At 46.6% G+C, this 15,507-nt stretch overlaps 1 protein-coding gene across 1 annotated transcript in view; it reads right to left on the bottom strand.

The window, feature by feature from the left end:
- The window catches only part of UBASH3A (ubiquitin associated and SH3 domain containing A), a 45,352-nt gene that overhangs the window by 16,057 nt on the left and 13,788 nt on the right, over positions 1-15,507 (bottom strand). Inside the window, 2 exon segments of the mRNA XM_033232568.1 lie at positions 3,411-3,534; positions 14,644-14,852. Coding sequence (XP_033088459.1) covers positions 3,411-3,534; positions 14,644-14,852 — 333 coding nt within the window.

Here is a 15,507-nt window from a genome sequence, read left to right as displayed (position 1 = left end):
GAATTTCCAGCTGCTGAAATTTATCGGGACCAGACGGTTCTTGATGGCCCTGACTACATTTGGTAGGTGCATGAACTGTGGGATTGGTGAGCCGGTGAGAATGTTTGCAGTTGCCATGCAAACACTTTCTTAGGGTCACGGGGCTGAGTCTTCAAAACGGATAGATAGTAAGGCCAAGTGAATAGTGTTGTTTTTCCTTATTGGAGAACTTCAGATGTTTGTTTTGGGATAGAAACACTCATCTCCTGGGGAAGAGCTTCAGGGGAAGGTTTGTCTTGCTGTCTTGCAATTGTGAAGTGTGGCTATGCAGAGGTTGCCTACACTGACACCAAGAGGCAGCACCCACTCCCCCGATCCCAGAATGAATATTAAAACATCCTAGTCCATTATCCTGTAGAGAGTTGATCTGCAAGTAGGTTGCAAAGCACGCATGTGCTTGGAACCTCATTCTGCCCAGTAACAAAGTCCCCGAAGTTTTGGATTTGGGGTATTTTCTTCCTGGAAGAGCTCAGAGCATTTTAAATGCTCTTCTGTGGCGCTTTTCCACAGGAATATGATGATAAAGCAAAAGAAAGGCCTGTGGGGAGTGGAATGGACTGACCCCTGGGACCTGTGGAATGAGGCAGGGCTGCAAACATTCTCTAGATGGAAGATACTGCATTGGTGTCCTGGGGCTGCCGTAACAGGCTGGGTGATGCAAAGCAACAGATATTTATTCTCTCATAGCTCTGGAGGCTGGAAGTCCAAAGTCAGGGTGTTGGCAGGGCTGTGCTCTCTCTGAGGTTCTAAGGGAGAATTTATTCTTTGCCTCTTCCAGCTCCTGGTGGCCCCAGGCATTCCTTGGCTTGTGGCCGCATTGCTCCAGTCTCTGCCTCTGTGGCTGCATGGCCTTCTCTGCTGCTGTATCAGATTCCCTCTGCTTTTCTCTTATCAGCACACTCGTGATGGGGTTCAGGGCCCTCCTGGATAACCCAGGATCATTTCCCCATTTCAAGACCCTCCACTCAATCCCATCTGCAGAAGGTCTCTTTCCTAATAATGTCACACGCACAGGTTCCCGGGCTTAGGGCGTCATCTCTGGGGCCATGATTCTGCCTCCCACAGGTGCGTTCTACCAGACCTGCGGTCAGTTGTCTTTTCTTATTATAGGGAAGGGATGAAATCCCTATAGAGAAGGCCACGTGAGGGGGGCCATTTCACAGGCAGACACATGTTCTGTTTTCACTCATTGAAAGCACGGTTTAGACACAGACTGAGCTACAAGTGGAGACATCCATTCCAGGCTCTCCCCCTCCTTCAATCCGAAAAGCAGGCCACAGCCCCGGGCAGTCTCGGCTCTCCCAAGTCTGGGCCTTTCTCACATGGTGAACGCTGATCGCCATTTCACATACACCCAGCTTCAGAGACACATTCTTCATTTCTCAAGAAAAGGCCTCCTCACCTAGCCACCAAGGCAGCAAAGACCTGCCAAGGCCACTTAGCTTTGGCCTGATTTGCACCAGTTGCCAGGAGGCGCCAATGGCGACAGGGACGCTGCGTGTGGGTTGACTGTTCAGCTTCCACAGAAGGAATTTTCTCTCCCACAGTCCTGGAGGCTGGAAGTCAGAGATGACGGCGTTGCCAGGGCTGGTTCCTCTTGAGGACTCTCTCTGGGGCTTGCAGGTGGCGTCCCCTCCCTGTGTCCTCACAGGCTCATTCCTCTGTGTGTGTCTGTTTCCTCATTCCTTCTTCTTATAAGAGCAGCGGTCAGATTGATCAGATTGCATCATCTGTGTTGCCTCATTTAACCTTAAATACCTCTTTAAAGGCCTTGTCTACAAACACAATCACATTGAGTGGACTGGGGGTAAGTACTTCGAGATAGGAATTTCAGAGATACACAATTCAATCCTTAACAGAGGGTGAGCGTTGACCTTAAAGAGAGCCAGTGACAAGTCCCGGCAGGGCCTTCCTGTGGTTGTTCTGGAGATTTATGGACCAGGCACCAGGCTGGGCCCTGGGGACTAGGGAATAAGCCAGGCTCCTGCGACTCCACCCTCTGGGCACAACAGTCTCTCTGTACCAGGGGCTTGGCCGTGGTGGGCACTGGATGGCCCATCTCATGTAATCCTGCCAACAATCTGATGGGAGGGTGGTTAGGAGTCTGTGTGCTCTCCGACAAGCTTCCTAGCCTCCATGAGCCCCAGTTTTCAGATCTGTAAAATGGGTAAGGGGCAGGAATAGCGCCTCCTATGTCGACTGGGCATAGCAGGGATGAGAGATCCTAAAGTAACGTGTGCAGCACATGGCAGGTCATAGGTGGGCAAATTTGGGAACAACAAGGACAGAGAGGCACTGGGTAGCAGGGATGAGAGATCCTAGAGCAACGTGTGCGGCACATGGCAGGGCACAGGTGGGCGAATTTGGGAGCAACAAGGACAGAGAGGCATTTCCACCACTGTGGCAACCGGACAAAAGCCAGCAGCAGGTGCAGCCCCTGGAAAGTGAAGCTTCAGATCTTCAGGGATCACGGATGCGATGTCACTTGTTTGCCTTCAGGGAGGGGCTGCCTGCTCCTTGGTGTCCCTGCCTGGCGCCTGTACTCCTGCATGTGCCCCGTGAGGGTGGCCGGCTCGGGGTGCCCTGCTGTGTCCTGGACCCTGGCCTGAGTCTGCTGAACCCCCAGGTTATGCAGAGTTTTGCCTCAAAAGATGAGGGGCCAAGGCATCGGGGCAGGTGACATCTTGGGGGCCGCTTGGCTCATGAATGAGGGAATGGGGTGAGAACTTGGGATTCTGAGCAGCACTGTGTCCCTGCCTCTTCTGTGTCCCGTGTCCTGGTGCCATGACTGAAGCTGCCTTGAGAGCTCGAAGGTGGGGCACTCTGCTATGGAGGGGTCGCTCCCTGTCTGTCCAGAGCAGACAGACCAAGGCAGGAGCCCCTGGCACCTCAGCACCGGTGGGAGGCTCCCTGGCTGACCTACACCTGGGTCTGTGCTCTAGGGCAGCAGGGAGGATGTGTCTGTGGAACAGAAGCTACACCCAGGAAGCTGCATCCACCATGAAGTTAATACAAGTGTGGTTTTGCTTAGTTTACTTAAAAGAAAAAAGGGAATTTTTTTTTTTTTTTTTTTTGAGACGGAGTCTCGCTCTGCCGCCCAGGCTGAAGTGCAGTGGCCGGATCTCGGCTCACTGCAAGCTCCGCCTCCCGGGTTCACGCCATTCTCCTGCCTCAGCCTCCCGAGTAGCTGGGACTACAGGCGCCCGCCACGTCGCCCGGCTAGTTTTTTGTATTTTTAGTAGAGACGGGGTTTCACCATGTTAGCCAGGATGGTCTCGATATCCTGACCTCGTGATCCGCCCGTCTCGGCCTCCCAAAGTGCTGGGATTATAGGCTTGAGCCACCGCGCCCGGCCGGGAATGTTTTATTACCTGCAAGGCCTGTAAGCTGCTAAGACTCCTTGCCGTTTGTGGAAGAAATTCCCCATTGCATCTGCTGCTGGCTTCACTGTCCTTTCTGGAGTTCAGGTCCGTGGCTAGACTGAAGGTGTACATCCTGCGGGGGAAGGAAAGCACAGTTGGAACAGAGGTGAGACCGTGTTGTTGCCATGGAGACCCAGCATCTGGTCATGTATGTACTTGAGAATGCCCGGGACAACCTCAGCAGAAAGGTTCCCATGAGCACAGAATGAAGTAGCGTGTGCGAAGTGCTCAGGCTCCAGGAAGTGTGGATGATGTAGTGGTTTTATTACAACGATCACCATCTATGATGGATAATTTTACGTGTCAATGTGGCTAGGCCACAGTACCCAGGTATTGGGTCAAATGTTATTTTGGATGTCACTGTGAAGGTTTTTAGAATGAGATTAACATTTGAGTCACTATGCTGAGTAAAGCAGACCACTCTCTAGATGATGGAGCTGTTGGACTCCATGGTGCTGGCTCTATCTTGTTAAACTGCTAAAAGTCCTTATTAAAAACATTTAAAGCTTTTAAAATCAGAAAATGGTCCTTGAATGACTCGACACATCACTGTGGGTGGGTCTCATCCAACCAGGTGAAGGCTGTAAGACAAAACAAAGTGGGGGCCATGAGGAAGGGGAACTCCTGCCTCCAGACCACCTTTGGTCTAGAGCTGTAACCTCAGTGCTTCCCAGGGTCTCCCATCTGCCAGCCTGCCCTGCAAACTGTGGACTTGCCAGGCCCACAGTCTTGAACCTTCAACTAGATCTCTCTCTCTCTCTCTCTCTCAGTCACTCTCTGTCTCTCTGTCTTTGTCTCTGTCTCTGTCTCTGGGGAACCCTGACTAGTACACCATCCCCTTTGATCCACTTTCTAACACAGTCAGAGGTGTACAGATGGATGTAGCTGGGATTCAGGAATGAACGAGCAGTGAACAGCCACATTGAAGAGTTCTGCTCACATCTGGAGGGAAGAAGATGCATTTAGTGGAAGGAGTTGCAGGCAATGAGGAAATTGCTGTGTTCCAACGAATCGAGAAACGTGGCATGGGGTGGACAGGCACTCGCGTGCTTGGGGACCACTGAGGGGAAAGATGCCAGCAAGTAGCAGCAGTGAGAGCTCCAGGCTCTGGAATAGGAAGGGGGTGATGGTGGGGTCCCCAAAATGAATGTGTCTGGAAGAAACAGGCAGGGCAGTCAGAGGAAGATGGTGAGAATGAGAAACAGACCCAATGGCCGCAGAAATCCTCCTTGGAACAGCAAATGATCGATTTCCCCCAGGGGGAATTCATTCCACAAAAGGAAAGATCTTTGAAAACTCTATTTAAAAATTATACACGAGCACAGTCCAGTGGCTACGCAGGCATTTCTCAGCAGGAGCTCTGCGGGATTTCTCTGGGTTGAATTAGGCATAAAACGTCCTTTGCCGGCCCAACATTTTCTACTAACATTGTGCTCTTGTTTTCAGCGAATTCTAGCATTTTAAATTCCCAGTTCCATTGGGAAAATTCAGGATACTTTGTTTCTTATGGTTATTCGAATGTGGAAAATACAACAAATTTAAAAAGATGAAACAGTATCTGCAATCCTTCAGCTCAGTTAACCGTAAATCTAACCCCATCTCCCTCATCCACCCACATTTGGGAATGCTGCCTTTATGACTTTTGAATTTGAACCACTTTTTCAGGAAAACAAATTGTAGTCTAGTAGAAGGTGAGGGGAAATGGTGCCTCATTGGTTTAAAATTCTGTTTTATTTTTTTAAAGACAGGGTCTCACTGTTGCTGAGGCTGGAGTGCAGCGACACGATCCTGGGTCACTGCAGCCTCGACCTCCCAGGCTCAAGTGATCCTCCCACCTCTGCCTCCCAAGTAACTGCTACAGGCATGCACCACCACGCCCCACTAATTTACTTTTAGTTTTTATTTTGTAGAGACAGGGTCTCGCTATGTTGCCTAGGCTGGTCTCCAACTCCTGGGCTTAAGGGATCCTTCCTTCTAGCTTGGCCTTTCAAAGTACTGAGACTACAGGCATGAGCCACTGTGCCTGGCCAGGCCTCCTTTTTTTGTGCAGTCTTTTATTACTAATGAACAGGAATTCCTTCCCCCATTTATTTCTCTCCTGTTCATGTTCTTTGGCCATTTCTTCTCTCAAAGCCTCAGTGTTTTTCTCAGCAAGTTTGAATGTAGTCTTTGTAGAGGAAGAGTCCAGGAGACAGTGTCTTGGTCCGTAAGTGAAAAAGGCAGGCATAAGTCACCTGGGTGCCAAAAATGTCCAAGGGCTAGCAGCATCCAGGGACCCCGGGTCACCGTTGGAGGGACGGGGGCTGGGGCAGGGAATCGGCTCAAGTGGATGACCCACTGGGGACCGTCAACTTTATAAATATCTTCTGAAAAGCACTGTTGTCAGCTTGCTCTTTACAGCGTAGGGTTTAACCTGCAGAGGTCTTTAAGTTTAAGCATTTAACAATCGCTATTAAAGACAGGCCTGCTAGGTCTCACTTTAAGATCCCTTCCACTGCTTCTGAGCCTTCAAAACTCTCCCCAGTCCAGAAATCAGAAATGCATTCATTTAAACAGTTATTTTTATTTTTATTTTTTATTTTTTGAGATTGAGTCTTGCTCTGTCCCCCAGGCTGGAGTGCAGTGGCATGATCTTGGCTCACTGCAAGCTCTCCCTCCCCGGTTCACGCCATTCTCCTGCCTCAGCCTCCCGAGTAGCTGGGACTACCGGCGCCCGCCACCACTCCTGGCTAATTTTTTGTATTTTTAGTAGAGATGGGGTTTCACCGTGTTAGCCAGGATGGTCTCAATCTCCTGACCTCGTGATCCACCCGTCTCGGCCTCTCAAAGTGCTGGGATTACAGACGTGAGCCACTGCGCCCGGTCTAAGCAGTTCTATTTTTAACATGTTTTTCTGTTTCTATTTACTCCTTGTCTCTGCCAGGAATTGATTTCAGTGTACAATGTGAGGGGATATGAAATACCGTCTATTTAATTAATTTTTTTTTTTTTTTTTGAGACGGTGTCTCACTGTCACCCAGGCTGGAGTGCAGTGGCTTGATCTCGGTTCACTGCAACCTCCGCCTCCCAGGTTTAAGTAATTCTTAAGCCTCAGCCTCCAAGTAGCTGGAACTACAGGTGCACACCACTGCGTCTGGCTAATTTTTTATATTTTTAGTAGAGATGGAGTCTCGCCATGTTGGCCAGGCTGGCCTCAAACTCCTCACCTCAGGTGATCCACCCACCTCAGCCTCCCAAAGTGCTGGGATTACAGGCATGAGCCACCACGTACGGCCAGTACTGTCCATTTCTTACCCATTTCTGTCCCTATCTCTGATGCACCCTTTGTCAGATGCGACCTCTCCAGGACACTAGACTTGCTCCTCTGATCTCCATCTTGTCCCTCTGATCTGTTTTTTAACCTCCTTTAAGCCAGGACCATATTGTAGATTCATAAACTATTTTTAACATCTGGTTGGGTAAATAACTCATTTTTATTTTTCAAAGTTTTCTCTCAGCTCTTCTCTCCTGTTTATTCTTCCAGACAAACTTTTCATGCATTTGGTGAAGTTCCAACAAATGGTCCCTTTGAGAGGTAGCCTGGAATTTCATTAAACCTGGAAATGACTATGGGAGGAATTGACACACTGCCACAGTTGACTGTTCTCAGCCATGCACAGGGCATGTTTCTATTGATCCAGCCCATTTGCAAATGTTTGCATTTCTCCCATAGAGGTCTTAAGTCCCCACATTCTCATAAAACCAGCAGTAGCTCCCGCGCCTCCACCAAGACCCGTCCAGAGCCAGGAAGGGCATCTTTTCTTTTGCATCTCAGCACCTGCCCTGCACTCCTCTGAACAGGCACCCTGGACCACCCATCCCCTGCATGGCATCTTGATTTAGTTCATGTGTTTCTTGAATCATCTGCACGTTGCACCTGATCTTCTCACACTATTGCCTGCCCTGTCTCCATCTATAAACTATGGCAGGTCCAGGCCAATTTACTTTGCATCTTCTCAAGCTGTCAGATGCCAATAGTTAGGAAATGTACACTTGAGTTGATCCTAAGTAGACCAAGAATATAGATAGTCTCATTGGAACAATGGAGCGTTTCCTCTTCAAATTAACATGCTCAGAGCAGCAGGCCCAATTCATAGCCCCACATTAGCACAGGAAATGTTGGTTGGTTTCCCCTTCCTGAGGACAAGGTGAGAGCACCTACACCCTCCCTGCGGCTCGCTCTGCAGACGGTAGGGCTTTGCTATCAACGGATGACATCTGTGAGGTTTACAGAGAGAAACAGAGTGTATTTTGCTGGTCTTTCAAATGAAATATGATCAAGATTATGCTGTGAACGTGGGTGACGGGAGGAGAAAGAAAAGAGCATTTTCACATTTCCATTTTTCTCTTTAACTTAAGAGAGTCTCTTGATCTCTTGATAATCACTTACACCATGAAACAGACATGTTTGAATTCTCCCTGTTTTTTTTTTTTTCTTTTTTCTTTTTGTTTTTTTGAGACAGAGTCTTACTCTGTCGCTGAGGCTGGAGTGTAGTGGCACTGTGTCGGCTCACGGCAACCTCCGTCTCCTGGGTTCAAGCAGTTCTCCTGCCTCAGCCTCCCGAGTAGCTGGGATTACAGGCGTCCACCACCAAGCCCGGCTAGATTTTTAAAAAAATATTTTTAGTACAGATGGGGTTTCACCATGTCGGCCAGGCTGGTCTTGAACTCCTGACCTTAGGTGATTCACCCGCCTCTGTCCGGTTCTTAAAAGGACACAGTTGCCGTCTGGGGGCTGCATCAGTAGGTTCCTGTGTTCATTTCCTGGGGCGGCCATAACAAAGTCCCACAGTGGCTTCAACGACAGCCACAGATGCTCTGATAGTCCTGGAGGCTGTGAGTCTGAGGTCAAGCTATCATTGAGGCTGGTTCCTCTTGAGGCCTCTCTCCTTGGCTTGTGGACAGGCATCTTCTCCACGTGTCTTCACAGGCTGTCTCTCTGTGTGTGTCTGTGTCCTCATTTCTTCTTATAAGGACACTGGTCATATTGGATCAGGGCCCATTCTAATGCCCTCATTTGAACTTAATCACCTCTTTAAAGACCCTGTCTCCAAATAAGGTAACATTCTGAAGTATTGGGGGTCAGGACCTCCACATATGGATGTTGGCAGGATGCAATTTAGCCCTTAATTGTACCTTTCTTATGTCCGAGATACTTGCTGTAAACTTGCTGTGAGGTTTTTGAAGTAATCCTGCTGTGTCTGTCTTCAGTTTCAGGAATGTCATCATCTTGATTGGAGGATGGCACTTATTCTCCTGAGCCCTCGCACTCAAGCCTCCCTGTTCTCTGTCCTACAGGGGTGCGCCCTCTGCTCTTCTGTACAGAGGATTGGAAGCTGCGGTGGTTTGTGAATACGGTCCTCCATCACCAGTCTCTCCAGGCCACCTCTGATCTTCAAAGCAACGGACAAACATCATAGTGTGAGTTTGCAGTAGGAAAGTCCAAAGAATCCCAGCACCATCCGGCAAGGAGGTTGGGGTCATTATGGTGGTGATGGGTGACTGATGTGTTAATTGACAGGTACTACACATTGGAGCTGCAGACTCGCACCTGGAAAGGTGCCCTCTTTGGTGAGGAGGGGGATTCCTGCTGATGCACCTGCAGGTCTGTTTCCAGGCACTGTAACGCCAGCGGTTCTGCCGCTTGGATCGCGCAAGTGTGAGTCCTGATCAGGAAGTATTTATTAAACATCTGCACAGCTCTCTGTCCGTCCATGGGTCAGTTGGCCTCTGGATGTTACCGTTTGACCACATTTTCCACTAATGAATACAGGAGTGATGTGTGGAGACATTCAAGGACAATTTTCTGATTTTGAAAGCTTTAGATGTTTAATAAGGACTTTTAGCAGTTTGAAAAGATTTAGCCAGCACAGCGGAGTCCAACAGCTCCCATCATCTGCCTCACTGGCCCATAAGCACAGGTCACGGCTTGTCAGGGTGTCTTGCTGCTCCTCCAGCCACAATGAGGGTGCTTCCAAAGTAGGACCAATCGGACACCCCACAGCACCTAGCCCAGTGCTTATTTCTCTTTCTTTTCACTGCAGTTTTCATTAACACATTCCAGCATAAAAGCCAGAATGGTTATATTGATAGGCAGGTGTCTAATATATTCACTGTGAAATGAAAAGTATCATAGCCGCTGACTCATCTTCTGCAGAGTCTTTGTGGTTCCTCTGTGATGGTGAAACTCTCCCATCCTGGGCAGACAGCGAAGGACATGCTGAATGATGCAGGGTCACAGGGGAGCCCCAACCTTCCTGAAATTTAGATGGTTAGTTAGGGTACAGCCAGCATCTCCTCTCTATTCCTTAAACTGTGGATTGGATCGGGTGATGAACTGAGCTTGCGAGAAAGTAAGAACTCCCTTGATTGTACATCACTTGGCCTCCTGGGCCTGAGTCTTCTCAGCTCTCCAGCAGGGGAGTTGCCTTAGGTTATCTCTACAATCCCTTGTGGCACCCACATCCCGTGATTTTGATGTGGCCCCTGGACCCATGGACATGTCTAAGTCACAAAGTGTATTTCTCCTGAACTGCTGGTCTGCACACGTCTGGGATGGCCATGGTTGTTGGTTGAACGTGTGTCTGTTTTCTTATTGGATGTGGGAGAGCTCGGAGCTGGGAGCTCACAGCACACGTCGCGGTGTGGACAAACCTCAGCCCTGACTTTGTCTAGCTTTTCCACCTTTATTCTTCCTTTGACCCAGCTTTCTTATATTCTCTTCTTGAAACTTAAAATGGATTAATTTATGTTTTGAGTACGTAATGCATTTATATGCTTTATACATTTAAACATCATGAAATGGTCGTGTTTGAAAAGACTCCCTCCCATTTCTGTTCCATTCTCCTGGCTCCCACTCCCAACACCCACAGGTAACCATGATTAGAAGTTTCTAGACATTCTCCCTTCCAGGGAACCTTTAGGAATACGTATGTGTAGAAATACATATTGTGCACGTGTATTTACAGACGGTTATGTGTGTCTCCCCTTCCCCCACAAGTATATCATGCCATACACCTCATTCTGCAACTTATTTTTTTCATTTATCAATAAATCTTGCATATTTTTCAAATAAATAACATAAAATTCTCCCTTTTAATTATTTTAAAGCTGCAAATATTTTATTGTATGGATGTGTCATAATTTAATTTACGGACTTATTTTTAAATTTTAATGATCTCTTCTATAGGCAGTTGAGGTCAGATTTGAAAGCCCAAGCGTGGGATTTAGGTATAAGGCTGGAATCCTGTTTCCTCTCCTCACTTGCTGTGTGAACATAGGCAAGTGAGTTGATCTCTTTGTGTCTCAGTTTCATCAACTATAAAATGGAGCAGTAACAGTGCCTACTCTGGGGGTACCGGAGAAGTAAATCAGTTACGAAGGGAAATGCGTGGCACAGAGTCAGTCACAGGAGGTGATGTTAGTGTGCAAAGCTCTCAGGCATCTCTTAAGCTGCCTTAAAATAGATTTAAGTGGATTAGAAGTCAACACATCAATAAATAAAGACATGTAACTACGGCTGCATTTTTCATCCCATATTTGCATTTTGTGGTCCTAAGTTCTTATGCATTAGGGTAAGAAGTTAAATGGCCTCAAGACAAGATGATATGGAATGTCATGTATGAACAGCTGTGGGGCTTTGGCTGGAATCTGCTCTCCTTCAGTGTCAAGTGGCTACTATGTTTAGTGGGGGGGCCCAGGGACATAGATGCTGTCCCTGGCTCGTTATACAAATCTCAGTGTATGAATAATCAGCAAAAAGAAATATAATACCTAAAGAAATCAGCCATAGTCACCAAATCTCCTTCTGTAAATATTTCAGACAATACTTTCATTATTTTTACTACTATTTCTTGTAAATTCTGATCATTTCACCAAGAGCTTCTATCAGGTACTATGAAACCATCTTTTCTTTTTTGGGGGGTTTGGATAAAAATGACCAATAAATAATCATCTAGTTCAGCTCTTCAAAATATATTCTTTCTTAATTTACTCAAAATGTTAGTCTTATTAGATACCCATATAACCTCTGACAATTTTTAAGTAGTTTTTAACGACTATTCAAATAAAATGTCACAATTTTCATAGTTTTGCCTTATGTATGAACCTCAATAGGAAGGGTGCAGAAAAGAATTCCCTAGATGGATAGATTCTGGAAATAGATGTCCACAGCAAATGTCCAGCACAGATCTGAAAATCTGTAGATTGAGTAGACGCTGATGCATCTGTGTTCAACTTAATGATTTATTTATTTGTCTGGGTGGTGGGGGGAACCCTAGAGAAACTATGGAACATTTTAGGAGAGAATTAAACCAATGAGTGAAATATAAAATGGTTTTAAGACCTCCTGCTTGGAGACAGAGGGATGGCCATAATGGTGCTTTTCCAGGCTCTCTTCCCCAGCCACACAGCTCTGAAGGTGCCAGGAAGCCCAGAACCACAACATAAGGTTTTTCTATGTATTTCTGCCCTGCTCCTCCCACTCTTATCATTCAGTTGTTCCAACCATCAGTCTTGACACCTGCAAGAGCTCTACCCCAACACGCACGCCCATGAGGCTGAGCAGTTTTTCTCTCTTTTCACCCTGTGTTCTCTGACCTCTGCCTGCTCTCTCCATTCTCCTAACTGGAACCTGGGAGAAGAGAGCGAAAAAGCTCACGAGAGCCACCTTAGCACTTTGCAATGGCTTTATGGTGTGTGTGGCAACTTGGCCAGACTGATCGACAGTCCCTAGACTTCCTTTTTAGCACATGTCTGATCAGGGTGGGCCACCAGAGGCATTTTCATGAGAGCTAGAGGATGGAAGGGAGGCAGTAGTCATCCTAAGCATCACACACAGCCTTCCCAGCTGTCCCATCAAATGCTAGTCTAGGTGCTACTGCAAGGAGATTTTACAAATGTGACTAGAACCCCTAATCATTTGAACTTAAATTAATCAAAAGCAAGGTTATTCGGAGCAGGCCTGACTTATGCAGTTGGAGGGCATTTTTTAATAACTTAGGCTTTCCCCACACTCAGAGACTTCGCTAGCAGCTGTATCTGCAACTGCTCTCCCATCCCCCAGGTGGTCCTTCCAACTGCCCACATGTGGACAACAAGCTTCAACTTGCCCATGGGTTTTCAGCCTGAGTAGGATTCCCCCTTCCTGCCTGTCTGTCCTTGCTTAGCTAGCCGTAGTAATTCCATAAGACAATTCATTGTAGTAAATCCATATAGATGTGTGTGTATATATACGCCTTTCCATATATATATGTGTGTGTGTGATACATGTGTATATAATATAAAATATTCTGTATGTACAGTCAGCCCTTTGTATCTGGAGGTTCTGCATTTGTGGATTTAACCAACTGCAGGCCAAAAATATTCAAAAAACTAATCGATAAAAAATAGCAATACAACAATTTAAAAATACAAATAAAAATAATACTGTATAACATCTATTTGCATAGCATTTACATTGTATTATGTATCATAAGTAATCTAGAGATGATTTAAAGGATCCAGGGTGATGTGTATAAGTTGCATGTAAATACTACAGCGTTTTCTATCAGGGACTTGAGAACATGAGGATTTGGGTATCTGTGGGGGTCCTGGAGCCAATCCCTTGCTACCTGCAAGGGACAACTGTACATATATTTGTATGTATTATATATTGTATGAAAGTGACTGGTTCTGCATCTCTGGTTAAACTTTTACTAAATTTGGTGTCAGGAACGGGGTGCTGTTCTAACAAACAGAGGATGCTCTTCAACTTCAGATGGGGTTATGTTCCAACAAACCCATCATAAATTGAAAATGCGTTTAATGCACTTAACCTACTGAACATCACAGCGTGGCCTGGCTTACCTTGAACACGCTCAGCACACGTACAGTAGCCTACGATAGGGCAGAATCATCTAACACAAAGCCTATTGTATAATCAAGTGTTGAGTATCTCATGTAATTCGTTAAATGTTGGACTGAAAGTGTAGCATGGAATGACCGTATGGGCACCTGAAGTACAGTTTCTATTGAACCCATATCACTTTCGTACCATTATGAAATCCCAAGTTGAACCATTGTAAGTTGGAGACTTTCTGAACTTAAAATGTGGAAACAACTTTGGGACTTGGCAGTGAGTAGAGGCTGAGAGACTTTTGAGTAGCACGGCAGAGAAAGCCCAAATAACCATTAACAGATTGCTAGTGGAAATAGGGATGCTAAAGGTGAATCCTCCGGGGAGAACTCGGAAAGGAATATGAAACATGTTCCAGAAAATCGGAACAAGGAGGATCCTTACCATGGACGCCAGAGAGTCTAACAAAATTGTCCATGGAAAGCAGGACTTGTAAGCGATGATGTTGGTCACATAGCTAAGGCTATTTCCATGCAAAGTGTTAAGTGTATCCCCTGGTTTCTTCATGTTATTTATAGTGAAGCGGGAGAGGAAAGAGATAAATTGAGGGAAGAACACTGAACAAAAAAGAACCGTTCTGAAAATCCTTAGCCTCACCAGATGATGCTAAAGCGCTACAATTAAGGGATCCTCCAACTGATGAAGAAGCGACTCACCAGGAACCCTACAGCTTCAAGGAAATCACTTCCACCAACTGTGTATGCTCAGGTGAGGGCGTGAAGCCTCAGCTGGGAGCCCAGCCCTGGCAGGCACCTTGATTACAGCCTTGAGACCCCGCGCTGAGGACCCAGTGAAGCTGGACTCTGACTCTAAACCCGTAAATACAAGAAGATAATAATTGCACTTTGTTTTAGTGGTAATTTATTACACAGTCATAGAAAACTAATAACACGCCCTCGGACTCTACAGTTCATACACGGAGCAGAAGAATACATAAACCCAAGCTCAGGACCTCTGAGTATAATTTATTATATTTGTGATAAGGAAGTAGTGTTTTGCAATAATTTGGGGATGACCATCTCAAACTACTCTAATGCAGAGTAATTAATTCTTTTTTGAATGTTATCATCAGAAAACCATGGATGAACCAAGATGCTTACTATATACCTGCAGGAATTATTTTGCCAGCATAGAGAATGCAATTTTACCAATAATGGAATGGCCTAGAAGCACACTGTTTGCAGGTGGGCACTCTCACACAGTAACTCAGACAGAGATGACGGCGCTGCAGCCAGAGGCAGCACTCACCTGTGCTTAACCCACGTGTCAGACTCGCTGGCTCGATCTGTGTAGTTTTCAGGCAGGAAGCCCCGGCAGCCCGTCCGCTGTGAGATCCCAATCACCCAGCCCTCGCTGGCTTCGTCCTGCTGCGTGGGGTCCACAAAGATGTAGTCACCAGGACTTAGCGTCAGCTCATCCACGTTCTGGGGTTTGTACTGGAATAGGGCTCTCAGGGTCTAGAAAAGAGGCAAGGGGTTTCACATCTCCAGCAAAGATTTACATTGGAAAATGGCAGCAATAGAGGGCCTATCACCAGCTACCTCCTGCTTTCTTCCCCTCCAATGTGTTCTGTGTCTGCAAGACGCTGTCCAAAGCTTTGTCTGGCAATACATAGCATAGAATATAATGAAATGCAGCATAGAATTCTTTGGATAGATTTAGAAATACATTTTGGGGCCAGGCGCGGTGGCTCACGCCTGTAATCCCAACACGTTGGAAGGCCGAGGTGGGTGGATCACAAGGTCAGGAGTTTGAGACCAGCCTGGTCAATATGGTGAAACCCTGTCTCTACTAAAAATACAAAAATTAGCCAGGCATGGTGGCGGGCACCTGTAGTCCCAGCTACTTGGGAAGCTGAGGCAGGAAAACAACTTGAACCCAGGAGGCAGAGGTGGCAGTGAGCCCAGATCGTACCACTGCACTTCACCCTGGGCGACAGGGTTAGACTTCCTCTCAAAAAAAAAAAAAAAAAAAAAAAAAAAAAATATATATATATATATATATATATACACATATTTTTTGGGGGCGATCTATCCATCTAGGTACTTTTTTTTTGTCTACAAAAGATCTGAAGGCATAAGCAGACTTTCACATCCGCCTTCCTCAGTGTGA

Source organism: Trachypithecus francoisi, unplaced genomic scaffold, assembly GCF_009764315.1.
Source record: "Trachypithecus francoisi isolate TF-2019V2 unplaced genomic scaffold, Tfra_2.0 Lachesis_group14, whole genome shotgun sequence".
Classification (NCBI taxonomy): domain Eukaryota; kingdom Metazoa; phylum Chordata; class Mammalia; order Primates; family Cercopithecidae; genus Trachypithecus; species Trachypithecus francoisi.
This window is presented reverse-complemented; position numbering and strand designations above follow the sequence as displayed.